This window comes from Hemibagrus wyckioides, linkage group LG15 (genome assembly GCF_019097595.1).
Source record: "Hemibagrus wyckioides isolate EC202008001 linkage group LG15, SWU_Hwy_1.0, whole genome shotgun sequence".
NCBI classification, from domain to species: domain Eukaryota; kingdom Metazoa; phylum Chordata; class Actinopteri; order Siluriformes; family Bagridae; genus Hemibagrus; species Hemibagrus wyckioides.
In genome coordinates this window covers 9,446,009-9,459,521 of record NC_080724.1, presented here as the reverse complement: position 1 = coordinate 9,459,521, position 13,513 = coordinate 9,446,009, and the positions used below count along the sequence as shown (strand labels likewise).

Here is a 13,513-nt window from a genome sequence, read left to right as displayed (position 1 = left end):
GTATTATCAGCACTGATTAACCTGAAAATAATGACAAAGAACGGGAAAATTTGAGACAATCCGGTGCTTAGAAAAGGTAGGGAGGCAGAAGCAAAGGGGGAAAGCAAAGTGCAAGAAGTGGATGGAGAAAAATGGAGTGCGTGAATCACTGGGAGCTTTTTTTATTCATCCATGGATTCGCATAATACCCCACAAACCCGTCGTGAAATTAAGCTTGGTACAAATTAATTTTTACAATTTTTTATACTGTTGGTAGGTATATTGAATACGTGTATATATATACTACTAATATATTTTTAAATATCATTGCTGGGATATGAAAATCCTATACTTTTATGTATTTGTTTTGAAATAGACTTTCGATAATAAGATATTTTAACAAATACGTAGAATTTAAAATGCTTTGTTTTATTAAAAGCTGCTTTTACCAACCACTCCAACTTTTTTTGTATCGTTGTTGTCGTCGCTGACATTTGGGATATAGGCTGGCAAGCACAATGTAAACAAATGAAGGCTGTTCGTATAATAAATAATGCGTATTGTTAAATGTTAAAGAACATTTGGTGAAGTTTTTGATTGCATTTTTGATTCCAAGTCCACCAAGTGACTTGCTATTACACTTCTTGTTAGTATTATTATTACCTGAAGTTAAACACGTCTGGCGAAATTTGGGTGTGGTCGAACAAAGGCAATTTGACTATCACTGTCACAGCACAAAAGACTAAGCCATGAATTATTATTCTGTACTTTACCAGAATTTATAGTAACACAGTGAAAACTTTCTCTTCAGCTGCCAAAGCAATAAAGTTTTGCTACGGCATTCAGATTCTTTAGTTTCCCTGGCTCGATGACATTTTCCTACGACGATTTTTAATCAAAGTAGTTTTTTAGGAAATAACAATGCCCAGAACAAAGAGCGTGTGATGGTACTACCAATGGATAAGTCAGTATAGATATTAGCAAGAAATATCATATATTGACGAAACCTGTTGTACTCTGGTGGCGACAATTCTCACCGAGGTGTTTTAGATTATCGCAAAATAACGTTTTAAAGAAAGCAGATGAATATTAATTGAGTAAGAATTATGCCCTCTGACGTCACCTAGCTCTCCGTTAATGGAGCATAACGGCCTTACTTAGACTAATTGTGGCTCTGTCGCTGTGCACATCTTACATACGCATTCGCACGTGCATTAATGTTTACATTCATACACTCCAATATGAGAGTTAATTGTAATATTTATTGACATTTAAATCATTTTATTTGCCATTGTAGAACTGTCGGTTTATTAAAAGTGTAAAGTATCATCACCCTCCTTCAGCCAAACTGAACGCTCCAGGCTCTTCTCATCGTCTCATATTGTTGCCCATTCTGTTTCTCCATGCGCGCTTTAAAAGCTTAGCTGAAAGCTGCGCACAGTTGCTTCTCTAACTTGTGATTAATGGAGGCTCTAATTCCACCCTCCTCGGTGTCTTGTTTGTGGTGTTAACGCTGGCTCACGTGTGCTAGAACTCATTTATTCATTCATTCTAGAGCCCAGTACACTTAAAATATTACAAAAACATTTGTTCCTCTCATTGGGCCTGCTCAGGGACACGAGTGGATTAAAAAAAACTCTGTTAAACACTATAATCCTTAATGCATAAACTAGAGTAGCCAATTAAAAAAAACGAGATCTATTTTAATTGAGATTAGCTATGCCTCATTTCATGACACTCTTTTCATGCAGTCTTGTGTTAGCTGTTGTGGTGGTTGTCCTAATTGCATTTACAAGATAAGAATCGTACAAAATATCTATATAGCCTACCTGATTCATAATTTTACTATTCTTACTCCATCTAAATAATGCAAGCCTCATAATCAGAGCATAACAGATCATTCATAAAGCCTTTATTAAGGAAAACATCAAAAGGGAGTTGTCTATCCCTTTTTCAGTTGTAACTGTAAAATCGATCTTGTTTTAGGAGCGATTTGTTATTTAGAGTTCAGTGAATTGCTGTCACAAGGCTTGTCAAATAGAAGCATTCACTATGCATATTACAAGTCCGACTGCTGCCGAACTGCAGCGCCATTAACATGAAATATTACTGCGCTCAAGTGTGCAGTGAATGCGAGCGTAGGCCAGCTCGATCCATGACCGCAAATGAATTAACGACCCAATAAGATTCAGTTCTACTAACAGACAGGCTTATTATTATTATTATTATTATTATTATTATTATTATTTTTATTATTATTATTACATAGTCTTCGTTGAGTGTACACCTGCAGTCCAGCTAGACTAAACAAATAAATAGCTACTTACCGACATGCCTGCACACATACATACATACATATGTACGTACCTACATACATTCAGACATACAAACATTCAGACAGACAAATAGGCATATTTGCAGGCAAAACATAAGTTCACCACTAGGTATCAAATGCACATCTTTGTCTTTGTTTTGTTCCAAATCAGGTTGTGGTGGGAATTTCTTAATTAAGGTAACTTTGTTCCCGTGCATCACGCCGCTTCAGTGATTCTGAAAAAGGATCTTTGATGTACTGGCTCAGTAAGACCATAAGTCAGCGCCTGCGTCAGTGTACTACAATTCTCCGTGAACTCTGTATGAACTGCGGTGCCTGCAATAAATCATTTTTTTCTTTCTCTCGCAAAAGCGCGCCGGTCGCTCCGGGTGTCAACCCCTTTTATAAGTCCTCCTTAGCTTCTGCGCTCTTGTGGTTGCTGACACAACCAGCTGCATAAAACATCGATAAAACCTTGACGCTTTAGTCATTTCTTGCAAAGATAAAGCTCTGTGTAAAAGGCCTAAAATGAGAATATGGCAAAGGTTGGCAACGGTAACAAAATCAGAACGGAGGAGTCGAGTGTGAGCGTGTGGGTGGTATGGGGTTTTCTGCTGCCATGTCCTATTCTGTATATTGTGTCCATATTTTCTGTCTGTATTTCAATTAACTGGCGTTTACATCCAAGAGTCCCTTTAACCGTAACAATGAAAATATCGTCGTTTTTAATTCTCTTTTGCCTTTTAAAATCACTGTCTCTCTTGTTGCTGGTTGCGTAGCTTGTGGATTCTTCAATAATATAAAGCGATAATCTAATATCTTTCAATGGACCAGACTAGAACTAATATGAGAGAGAGAGAGAGAGAGAGAGGTTCCACTGAAGAACGAAAGTATGTAAATGAGCAGAGGATTCGGTCGATTATAACGGTACAAAATGACATGCCACAGAGAACTGAGGCAGGATTTATGGCATCACTAACTTGCACTGCAGTAAAACACCGAGTAATGAAGTTTGCATATGACATTTATATTTTACAAAATAAAGTTATTTACCAAATTGAATTTCTCACGAACATCTAACGATAAAGTTCTAAAACTTACGGTCCATGGATCAACACGCAGGTGTGTGTAAATGTGTGGATGAGTGGGTGAGTTGGGTGTATGTGTGGGCAGGTTTTTATATCTTCTTACGGGCCAAATGTCCCCACAAGCATAAGGAATAACTAAACATTGTAACCTTGAGGGAACATTTGACTGTTTATTTAATTATCTATTAATTGATTTGTTAATTGATTTCATGTTAAACTACTTAAAAGTGTGTGTGTGTGTGTGTTTCCAGTGAACTTTAACTTTCCAAAAATCAAGGCTGTCATTTAAAAATCAATATTTTATGGATTATAAGAACAATGAGAAGCATTTTAGATCCATTATATTATATTATATTATATTATATTATATTATATTATATTATATTATATTATATTATATTATATTATATTATATTATATTATATTATTATGTACCCGAGAGCCACCAGGCGAGTTACAAGGCGAACAGAAAGGTTTACGAGGTAAAATGAAAATGCAGCGACAACAGCTGTGTCAAATATACATAATTTATACGTGATATACTTTATTAAGTAGCATATTAAGCGCTGTAATATATTGCAAAAAAAATTGTACAAATACTTAATTGAACGTTTTATCGTTGTATCGAAGCGCCTGGACTTTATTAATTTCGTAAACATTTCCTTCACAACTGTAGTTATTTTGTGGGATTCCCAATTACTGCGTATGTTGCAAACATGTTCATAGAGTCCACGTGTCCTTGGGTTGTGCTTAACATGTTGATCTAAGAATGCCACTCACATGTTGGGCTGCTGAAAGGATGACATTAATCACCTCGCACAGCAGCACGTCTCGTGACCTCCTCGTGACCGAGTGTGTTTAGACACATCATAGACACCCCAGCGGACTGGACAAAGGCCTCAATACCCACTCATTATTGCCTACTTAATGTTAAATGCATAAAGTCTAAATAAAACTAGAGACACTAACTGTCATTTTATTAAATTCGTGTTTAAACAGACTCTTTTATTTCATTTGAAGCTGGTGTGTCCAATAGATAAATGGGATCCCCTGTTAGTCAGAACAAAATATAGATTTTGATTGTGATTATAATAATTTTGAATACCTGTATACCACTTAGTGATTTAAGGCAAGAAGACACAGACCTCCACTTAAAGACATGCTACATGATACCGATGAGTTCAGTAGTAGGAGGTTGTTTATAATGTATTTAATCATATTTGCTTATCATGATTAAAAACGCCTGTCCATGCAATGAAAATCTCCACTAAAAATGTAAAAAAGCTGAGTTTTCATATTAGGAATTCTATTATATAGAGCATTTAATTATTCTAACTTTATAATTTATAATTATTCTAACTTAATAATTTTTATTGTACATAACCCTGGTTCCTAGATTTTGTATATATAAAAACTTTCTAGAATATGCAGTTATGCAGTATATACGTTGCTCTTTACATACCAGATATACATGTATATATGTACATCACAATGCTTAATCTGTATTTTTCTGAGAGTGTGTGTGTGTGTGTGTGTGTGTGTGAGAGAGAGAGAGAGAGAGAGAGAGAGTCCTATTTCCTGTTTCCTATTTCCAACTCTAGGTTGGTACCTTGTCCATACGTTAGGCCATACTCAAACACTTAAGATAAATAGAATAACTTTGGAAGGACTAGACCCTAACGGAGAAAACACACTGTCTTTTTGAGGTTTGAAATAGATTACATTTATTTATATGATAAATTATATTTAATTATCAATAGAGATACTTAAAAATTAATAAATCGTGCCACTGCACATGCTATAGTTTTTAACTGCTTTTGGTTTTGTTCTTGACATCGCTAAGGAACTATACACAGCATAACGTTTTAAATTAAAATCACATATACACCTCACGACTTCATTAAATCACGTTACATAACTCATACTTTCCATCACAATACTCTTTCACTAAAAGATATAGGTGGACGAGGTGAGTAAATGTGTCAGAACGTACTATCGTACGATTTCATTACTTTAAATAATATCATTTTAGAGAGTACATAAGCTTTATTAACTTTCTTGAAGAATATGTCTGGGTGTCAAGTTTTTTTAGACAAACAAAGAAAATTGAAATATAACAGTAAATTAATGTTCTAAATAACAGGCGCAATTTAGAAAAATAATGAATTTCACTTTTTAAAAAAATGCAGGTCGCGCTGCTTTTTTAAGTAGTTTCAATTTCACTGCAATAATGCAAAATAATTTTAATTAATAAACGGGATTAATAAATTTTTATCTTATCTTATCTTAATGGACTATGAATTAACAGCATGAATTTCTTTAAAGTTTAAATTCTAAACTTGCAATATTGAAATGTAGAGGAATATAATGTCACCGTCAATTGTGAACCCTGGTTACAAAGCAAACAAGTTATTCGAGGAATCTGATTTCAAACCTGGAATTTGATTTATTCGCTTAGTATTGTTTGCAGTCTTATAAATGGTTATACTTTGTAAGTTCAAAACTGACTGTATTGCTGTATTGATTATCAGCGTTAAATTGCTGACCCGGTGTGCAGGTTAGATTTAAAATTCAAGCCAAATCTTCAATTTAATACTGTGTGTGTAGAAAAAAAAGAATTGCATGCGTCTCAGCAGTTATGAGAGGATCGAAAGGTTATTGAATTAATAAGTTTGTTGATCCTTGATATACATTTTTACGTGTCAACCTCAAATATTCTAGTTGGAAACTCTAAATTTGTCTAATGCAAAATGATTTAAAAAAGAATTACTCCACTTATGTTCTATTCAAGCTGTTTAAACGCATTATTAATACAAATGAAATAAATATATATGCTGATTTTTGACGTTTTGTTCATAATTTAAACATCTAAATATTTGTAATACGTCAAATCCCTCGTCTAAGCAGTGATCGACAATTTAAGAAAATTATTTCACTCTTCTTCATTCTTCCTGTCATAATTTCGTCATTTGCGTTGAATTAATAATAATAATAATAATAATAATAATAATAATAATAATAATAATAATAATAATAATAATAAACGTTTGTGTTATCCTCCGCGCAACCTACATTTGCTGTTACTGCCTTGGTCTGCATTTCCTCTGTTTCTCTTTACAGAAGGTTGTTAGTCTCAGCACTTGAGGTCATGGCAAGTGTAAGGGTTAAGGGGCAAGACCTCCTAACAAAGATTATGGAGATTGTGTTAGCCAGTGCCCCTGGTTGATGTGCAAACATTGCTCATTCTCCTTAAACTACTGAATATATATATATATATATATATATATATATATATATATATATATATATAGATAGATAGATAGATAGATAGATAGATAGATAGATAGATAGATAGATAGATAGATATAGATATATATATAGATATATATATATATACATATAGAAATACAACAACAGAAAATCAACCTTAAAGACAATTTCAGACCAAGACAAGTGATATCTATATTTGGGGAAAATGGACTGGGAATTTATGGTTTATTTTAGATGCGCTGGTCGACGTGAGAAAGGCTCCGGCTCTGGAAAATAGCACGCTGACCTCCGCTTCAACTTTATGCTTTCTTTGTGTAGCTGCCATGGCTTCGTTTACATAGACCACCTCTTAACAATACGAAGCACTGGGATCTTTCAACACGAACTAAATTGTGTTTAAGAAGACTTAAATACAACAAAAAGAAACACAATTTTATATTATAGTCGTGAACGGATGCAGGAGGCTGAATTTTCGTTTTAATATATTTTTCTGAGTATGCACGTCGAAAGAAAAAGTTTGGATTACTATAGACTAATCTAAATTATATTGTCGAACATTTTTTTATTGTAATAAAGCATGGCTTTGTTCTGTTTTCTTTCTTTCTTTCTTTCTTTCTTTCTTTCTTTCTTTCTTTCTTTCTTTTATTTTTTATTTGCTTGTAAGCTGTCCGGACACATATTAGTTTATATGTGCTATTATTACTATGTGATTAAACTAAACATTTGTTACACTTTGTCTCACTAATAATCTAATTTATATATACCCGTAAAGCTGGTTAGGGTCAATAAAAAAACCCTACAAAATGAAATTGAATTGAAACAGTGCGTCTATTTATTCAGTAACTTGTATTTCTAAAAGTACTCTGCATCTAGGACATTGCCTAAAGAATGCATGACTAAATATGTTATACATGATGCACATCGTTTGTTCTTTGGGTTGATTAAACGTTTATTTAAACATCTTTATTTATATATTTTGATATGAAGTGTTCCACATAGTCTACTATTGTCTGGTCCATTTATTATTATTTTTTTAGCTTTGATAGTTGAACTAGTACTTAAATTAATTATTCTTGGGGAATAAATAAATAAATAAATAAATAAATAAATAAATAAATCAATCAATCAATCAATCAATCAATCAATCAATCAATCAATCAATCACAGTACCAAACACAGTAAAGTTCAGTCATATCTAAATGTCAAACTACTTAGGCAGGTAGAGTATACTGGCATCTCAGTTATTTAAGCAAGTACACGTATACGTTACAGACAGAGCTGAATAGAGCTGCAACTGCGTGCTTATTTGCATTGGATTTAAAAACGTTGTTTAAGCTGGTTTTATAAGGTTTACATGTTCTCATTTAGATTTCCGTAATTTCAAATACTTTCATGTGGCCCAAATTGTGTGGGGGTTTTTTCAGTCAAAGTGGAAAAAAAAAAGTTTTGATAAAAGGTTTTAACAGTTTAACATCTGGGATGTAATCTGATCATGTCATGCATCAACCTGGTTGTGAAGACAGCGTGCTTCTAATTGTAAATACGTTTTGTTCTATAATGTGAAATGTATTTCATTCGTACATCCATCATCAGTAACTGATTTATCCTGGTCAGTGTCACAGTGAATCTCAAGAACAGGAATACACCCTGGATGGCAACACACACTCCAGTTGGAGGAAACCAGAGAACCCAGAAAAAAACCTAAAAGTTCACACAGACACTAACACAGACCTAGCTAAGGATGGAACAAAGAACCCTGGAGCTGTAAGGCACACAGTAGGTCCATGCATTTATTTATGGACAACATTTAGGCGCCTATTCATGTCAATTGTCAATAATTTATTAGCTGACGGTTATAAGTTGGCAAAGGAATTGTCATTAATTCATTCGTTTTAATCAAATGCAAAATAAACCGAATTACGCACGTGTGTCGCTGCTTAATCAGATTTTTCAAAATAATTACCTCCCTGATGGCTATATATATATATATATATATATATATATATATATATATATATATATATATATATATATATATAAGCAAAGGTATTTATTGTCATTGTATACAATACAATGAAATTTAGTTGGCAAATGGTTAAGACTTAATAGTTAATAAACATAAATTTTGATTGCACTTAAGTGAAACATATATGTATGTATATAGATTGCACTTAAGTGAAATGCCTTGATTATTTGAATGTGTTTTGAGATGTATCATTAGAAGAAAATAGACGTATTGCACATTTTGTAGTGTACTGTGGTGCATGTAGCAGCAAAGGACAGTTTAAGTGTAAATTATATACCAGAAAACAACCACGTTATTAATTATTAATCAATCTTACTTACAAGTCAACGCAGAAGTTACGATTTTCATAAGTCCCCCAAACCAGTCCTATGCGGGAGAGCTTGAGTTTACTGCTACTTTGGTAAGTAAGGCCAACTCATTCATGTGCCTTCTCTGCTGGTACTTCGATGTAGCTAACTTGCTAATTCTGAGGAAGCATATGAAGGCGCACACAGAGGGTACACTTTCAGAAAAAGAGAGAGTTAGGTCATAGGGTGGGAAAGGTTGGCCAACTTGGTTGAAACGAAACTAATGGGACAGAAAATGTGTCCCCAACGTGAACTCGACTACTAAGAGTTGCCCCAAACTTCAATAAAGTAGCCTTTCAGCCTCCCGCCATGGAGGCGACAGCCTCTCGAAAGAGCTTGTTGGGATGCTGCGAGCTGGGCACATTCATTTCTCTCCGCTGTCCACGCACATAATGGCCACTGAATACGTTACAGAGCTTATGCTTTTTAGTGCTTTCTCAAAGTCGCGGCCATGTCAGGACAGGTTAATCAAAAGTCAGGACTTTTCCTGCTAATTTTGCATTCATACACTTCCACAAAATCATATTTTAATTTTGTCTGGAATTTCTAGTAGGTCTACCTATGTGCAACCACACTGCATCACAAATGACTATTGGTGTAGCAGATGATCGATGGTCTAGAATACCTCTCTCCTTTGTGCCTCACAGCCCCCCACCTAGCAAGCCGTTGTATAATCTTCATTCAAGTGAGAGCGATTTACTATTAATCAACCCCGTTTCTTATTTCTGTGGATCTTTTCTGTCAGATTTGTCACTGAAGGGGCCAGCGTATGGCGTTTTTAACGTTTTAGTCCTAACGGCTCAGGTGCAACTGTTCATTATTAAAAAAAAAGAGGCTAAAGTCCTCATCGCCCTTTGACTGTCCCTCCATCTTTTGTAAAACACTGTGTGTGTGTGTGTGTGTGTTTGTTTGTGTTTCCCCTCTGACCAGCCCTTAGGCTCTGAGCAGGTGATGACGTTTCCTCGGACGGTACCATGTGCCGCTTAAAAAAACGACTAAGGGCTAGGAAAGTATTAATAATAATTCTGAGCAACCTATGAGAATATTGAGTTCTTCAAGCGTGCATAATTGTTTGTTGACATTGTAGTGTAAACAGAAGCAGAACAACACAGTAACAAAGCATTGTTCTAAGGCGCCTCAGCGCGCTTTTGTCATACCTGTAAAATAAATAGCATTGTTGCAGAAGACTCCGGGTTTTTTTTTAATACATTTTAAATCTCACACAAGTTCTAAGTGTGGTTGCAGCGTGCCACAGTTCATAACATTGTTTTTAAAAGTCATTATTGCAATTTTCGACGCACCCCCACCAGGCACCACAGATACTAATTAAAACCTAAGGATTATGGCTAATGAGTTCAAGTACATTTATAATTCCATTTGTTTAAGTTTCGTTTTTAGTTATATCCTTTTCAGTCATATTTAGCATTGCTTTTATTATTTAAAAACAATTTCACGTTTATTTATTACCTTATTTATGTTTGAGCAAAGGGAAGCACCCAAATAGCCATACAGTAATCTATGCCTTTGTCTGCTCTAATAGTACAGTGAAGTAATATCAATGCCTCACTGAAAGAGTGGGGCTGTAGTTCATTTCTTGACTAGTGCCACTGATTATCAGAGGCATGTGTAGCTAGGCTCCAACCAGTAATAAGCAGGAAAGTGAAGAGCCTCACTTAAAAATCCCCAATTATATGCCAAGCTAATCGAATGCATGTAAGCGTGATTCATTTTGCCCGCTCACACAACCCATTGTACAATGGGGAACGGGGGACCATTTACAATTTAAGAAGTTGTTTATTTTTCTTGCGCTGCATGCGATGCTAACAAGCATTTAACGTCCTTGTCAGAGCATTGGAAAACCAAGAGCTTTTCTTAATTTATATGATATATAAATGTTATATAATTTTTATAGGCCTACCTCATAACATAGAGTTATATGATTATATTAAACCTCGGTTGAATTAAATGTTATTTATGTTTTTGTACTAAACCCTTTGATTCTATGGCCCTTTAAATACAGGCGCGAAAACCAAGCTTACAATAGGCTAAACATTAATAAAATTCACCCACCAAACCTATGTAAAACTAACAGACACTTACTTTTATTGACCAATATTATCACAAATACACTAAAGTCGATTTATTGCATCTCACAATAATCTGGTTTAATAGCCTAAACACAACGCCATCACAACAAAAGTAAAAGATAATTTAAGATTTTAACCTTTTCATACGACATTTAAGTCACAGCATGTTGTTCTCAGATCAACAAAGACGTTCAAGGTCAGTTTTATGTCGGAATTGTCGATATTATTTTTTTCATGTACAGTATAAAAGCAACTTCCTTCAGTCTCATGTGTGAAATAAATAGAACATTTGTGCACTTCACCTTGGCAGCTGGGCATAGAGAGGCCCTCAATAACATGAATATAGTGTCCATAAACTGCCTTGTCCAAAAACCCTTTTATCTGGAGCTAAAAACATCCTGTGTCAGTAGATAAATTAAACCCTGTTTCGCGTAAAAGTAATAGGTATTTGCAATAATCCATGCTATATAACATGCACTTTATATAACTGTGGACTTAAAGCAAACCCTTCGGGCGCACAAAATACCTACCAAAAAATAAAAGAAAATAAAATATAATAAAGTGAAAAAACAAAAGCAAAAATATATATCCTGTTATATAAATAAATCAGTCATTTTGAGCTGTTCCCTTCCTTCTCTCCGAGGAATAGTTCTCTCATAACCTCGTAATATCCTCTCGCTCGGATCCGGAGAGCTCATCGTTGGCTGCCATGGTGTTACTGGTCGAGGCGGCCGCTACAACGCTTGCCGACGAGCCTGTGTTGGAGCCGGAGGACATGCCGGAGGAAGAGGATCTGACTTTGGTGTTTGGTAGCCTGTGATCTTTTTTCCACTTCATCCGGCGGTTCTGAAACCAAATTTTGATCTGCCTCTCGGAGAGAACCAGGGAATGAGCGATCTCGATACGTCTTCGTCGTGTTAAGTAGCGATTATAGTGGAATTCCTTCTCCAGTTCTAACACTTGCTGACGGGTGTAAGCAGTTCTAGACCGCTTGGGCTCCCCTCCATTGTAATTAGAGTTCACTGGAAAGAGGAAAAGCAGAGGGGAATGGAAGAAAGAAAGAAAAGAAAAGGCAGCGAGGGAAGGAGTAGGTAAACAAGCGTGTTTGGAAAGAAATTGTGACGGTAGAGCAGGATTGGTGGGGAAGATATATATCTAAAAAGTTAAGCAGCTGTTAGTAATGAGGCTAACATTCGCACCAAATTCAGTCTGAATTATTAATGCAACACAATAAACCTTAGTTTTTTCCCCTCTCTCTACAGTCCCAACTCTCCCTCCCTCTCGCACACATACACAGCGCGAGGAGCCACATGGCGATACGACTGCCTAGAGTATACCTCGGCTATAAAATTTATGGCGGGTGTAATTACCAATGCCGAGTCGTAAATCCGCCTCAATTGTGCCATTTCAAAGGCTTCTATCCTATCATGGCAGGGGCCGGTCAGGCGAATGAGGGTAAAAAAGAGGAGTGAGGCAGACGCAGAGAGAGAGAGTGTGTAAGAGAGTTAGGAAGAAGGGGAAAGCTTTGGGCGCTACACAAGTTACATACCGGTGCTGACGTGAATTTTCTTCATCCATGGGTAAACAACTGGCTGCTTGGCCGAGGCTGTGCTGTTAGGATGTTCCGGAGTGGCTTGATTGCAGGCTGAGGAGGCTGCCGGTGGAGTGGCCGGGGACATGGGCAACTGGGGGAGCTCACATGAGACAGGCTGCCCTTTCCCGAGCAGGTGGCCCGAATGAGGTAGTCCATGTCCTCTCTGGGCATCGGGCTCAGGGATGCTGGCGCAGTTGTACTGGCGCTCCTGGTAGTTTGCCCGCGGTGGGTACAACTCTTGGTGGTGATGCTGGTAGCTGGCGTCCCTGGCGCGGCCGTAATATTCGGGACTGTGCTCTGGGATGTAGTTATTTTGCGAATATTCCTCGCAAGGAGGAAATTTCGGATCGATGTAGTTAGAGTCCATCAAATACGAGCTCATGATCATTAATTTCTGGAGTGGGAAATAATTTTTCTAGCTTTGGCGTTTTTCTGCTCCATAAAGCCCTCCTACTAGCGAGCAACCCTGTAAAGTTACTTTGACCACGTGACGTGCCGGCCCAATGGTAGCGGGAGAAGCAGTCCCCGGATAAGGAACCAAAGCTTTTCGCAGACATACCTTTAATTTTCCGCCATTGTGTAGGATAGCTCTCTCTCTCTCTCTCTCTCTCTCTCTCTCTCTCGTGCATATGCGTGCGCGCGAGGCCCGTTCTTTTTGCCACACGTGCACAATCAGTTGCCATTTGGTTGCCAACGGCTCCCAAACAAATTGTATTAAAATAGTTACTTTTGTCTTGCTTTAAATTAACTGAAACTTACATTTGGATGAGTGTTTACGATACCTGCTGTATCTTTACCTTTTAAGGGG

At 36.4% G+C, this 13,513-nt stretch overlaps 1 protein-coding gene across 1 annotated transcript; it reads right to left on the bottom strand.

Moving 5' to 3' along the window:
- Nucleotides 1-11,712: 11,712 nt before the first annotated feature.
- hoxc4a (homeobox C4a) lies at nucleotides 11,713-13,513 on the bottom strand. The gene is made up of 2 exons (XM_058410498.1): nucleotides 12,661-13,513; nucleotides 11,713-12,133 (listed from the first exon to the last, which is right to left on the bottom strand). Exons 1-2 carry the CDS (start codon nucleotides 13,091-13,093, stop codon nucleotides 11,766-11,768), a joined length of 801 nt encoding a protein of 266 aa, XP_058266481.1. The 5' UTR covers nucleotides 13,094-13,513; the 3' UTR covers nucleotides 11,713-11,765.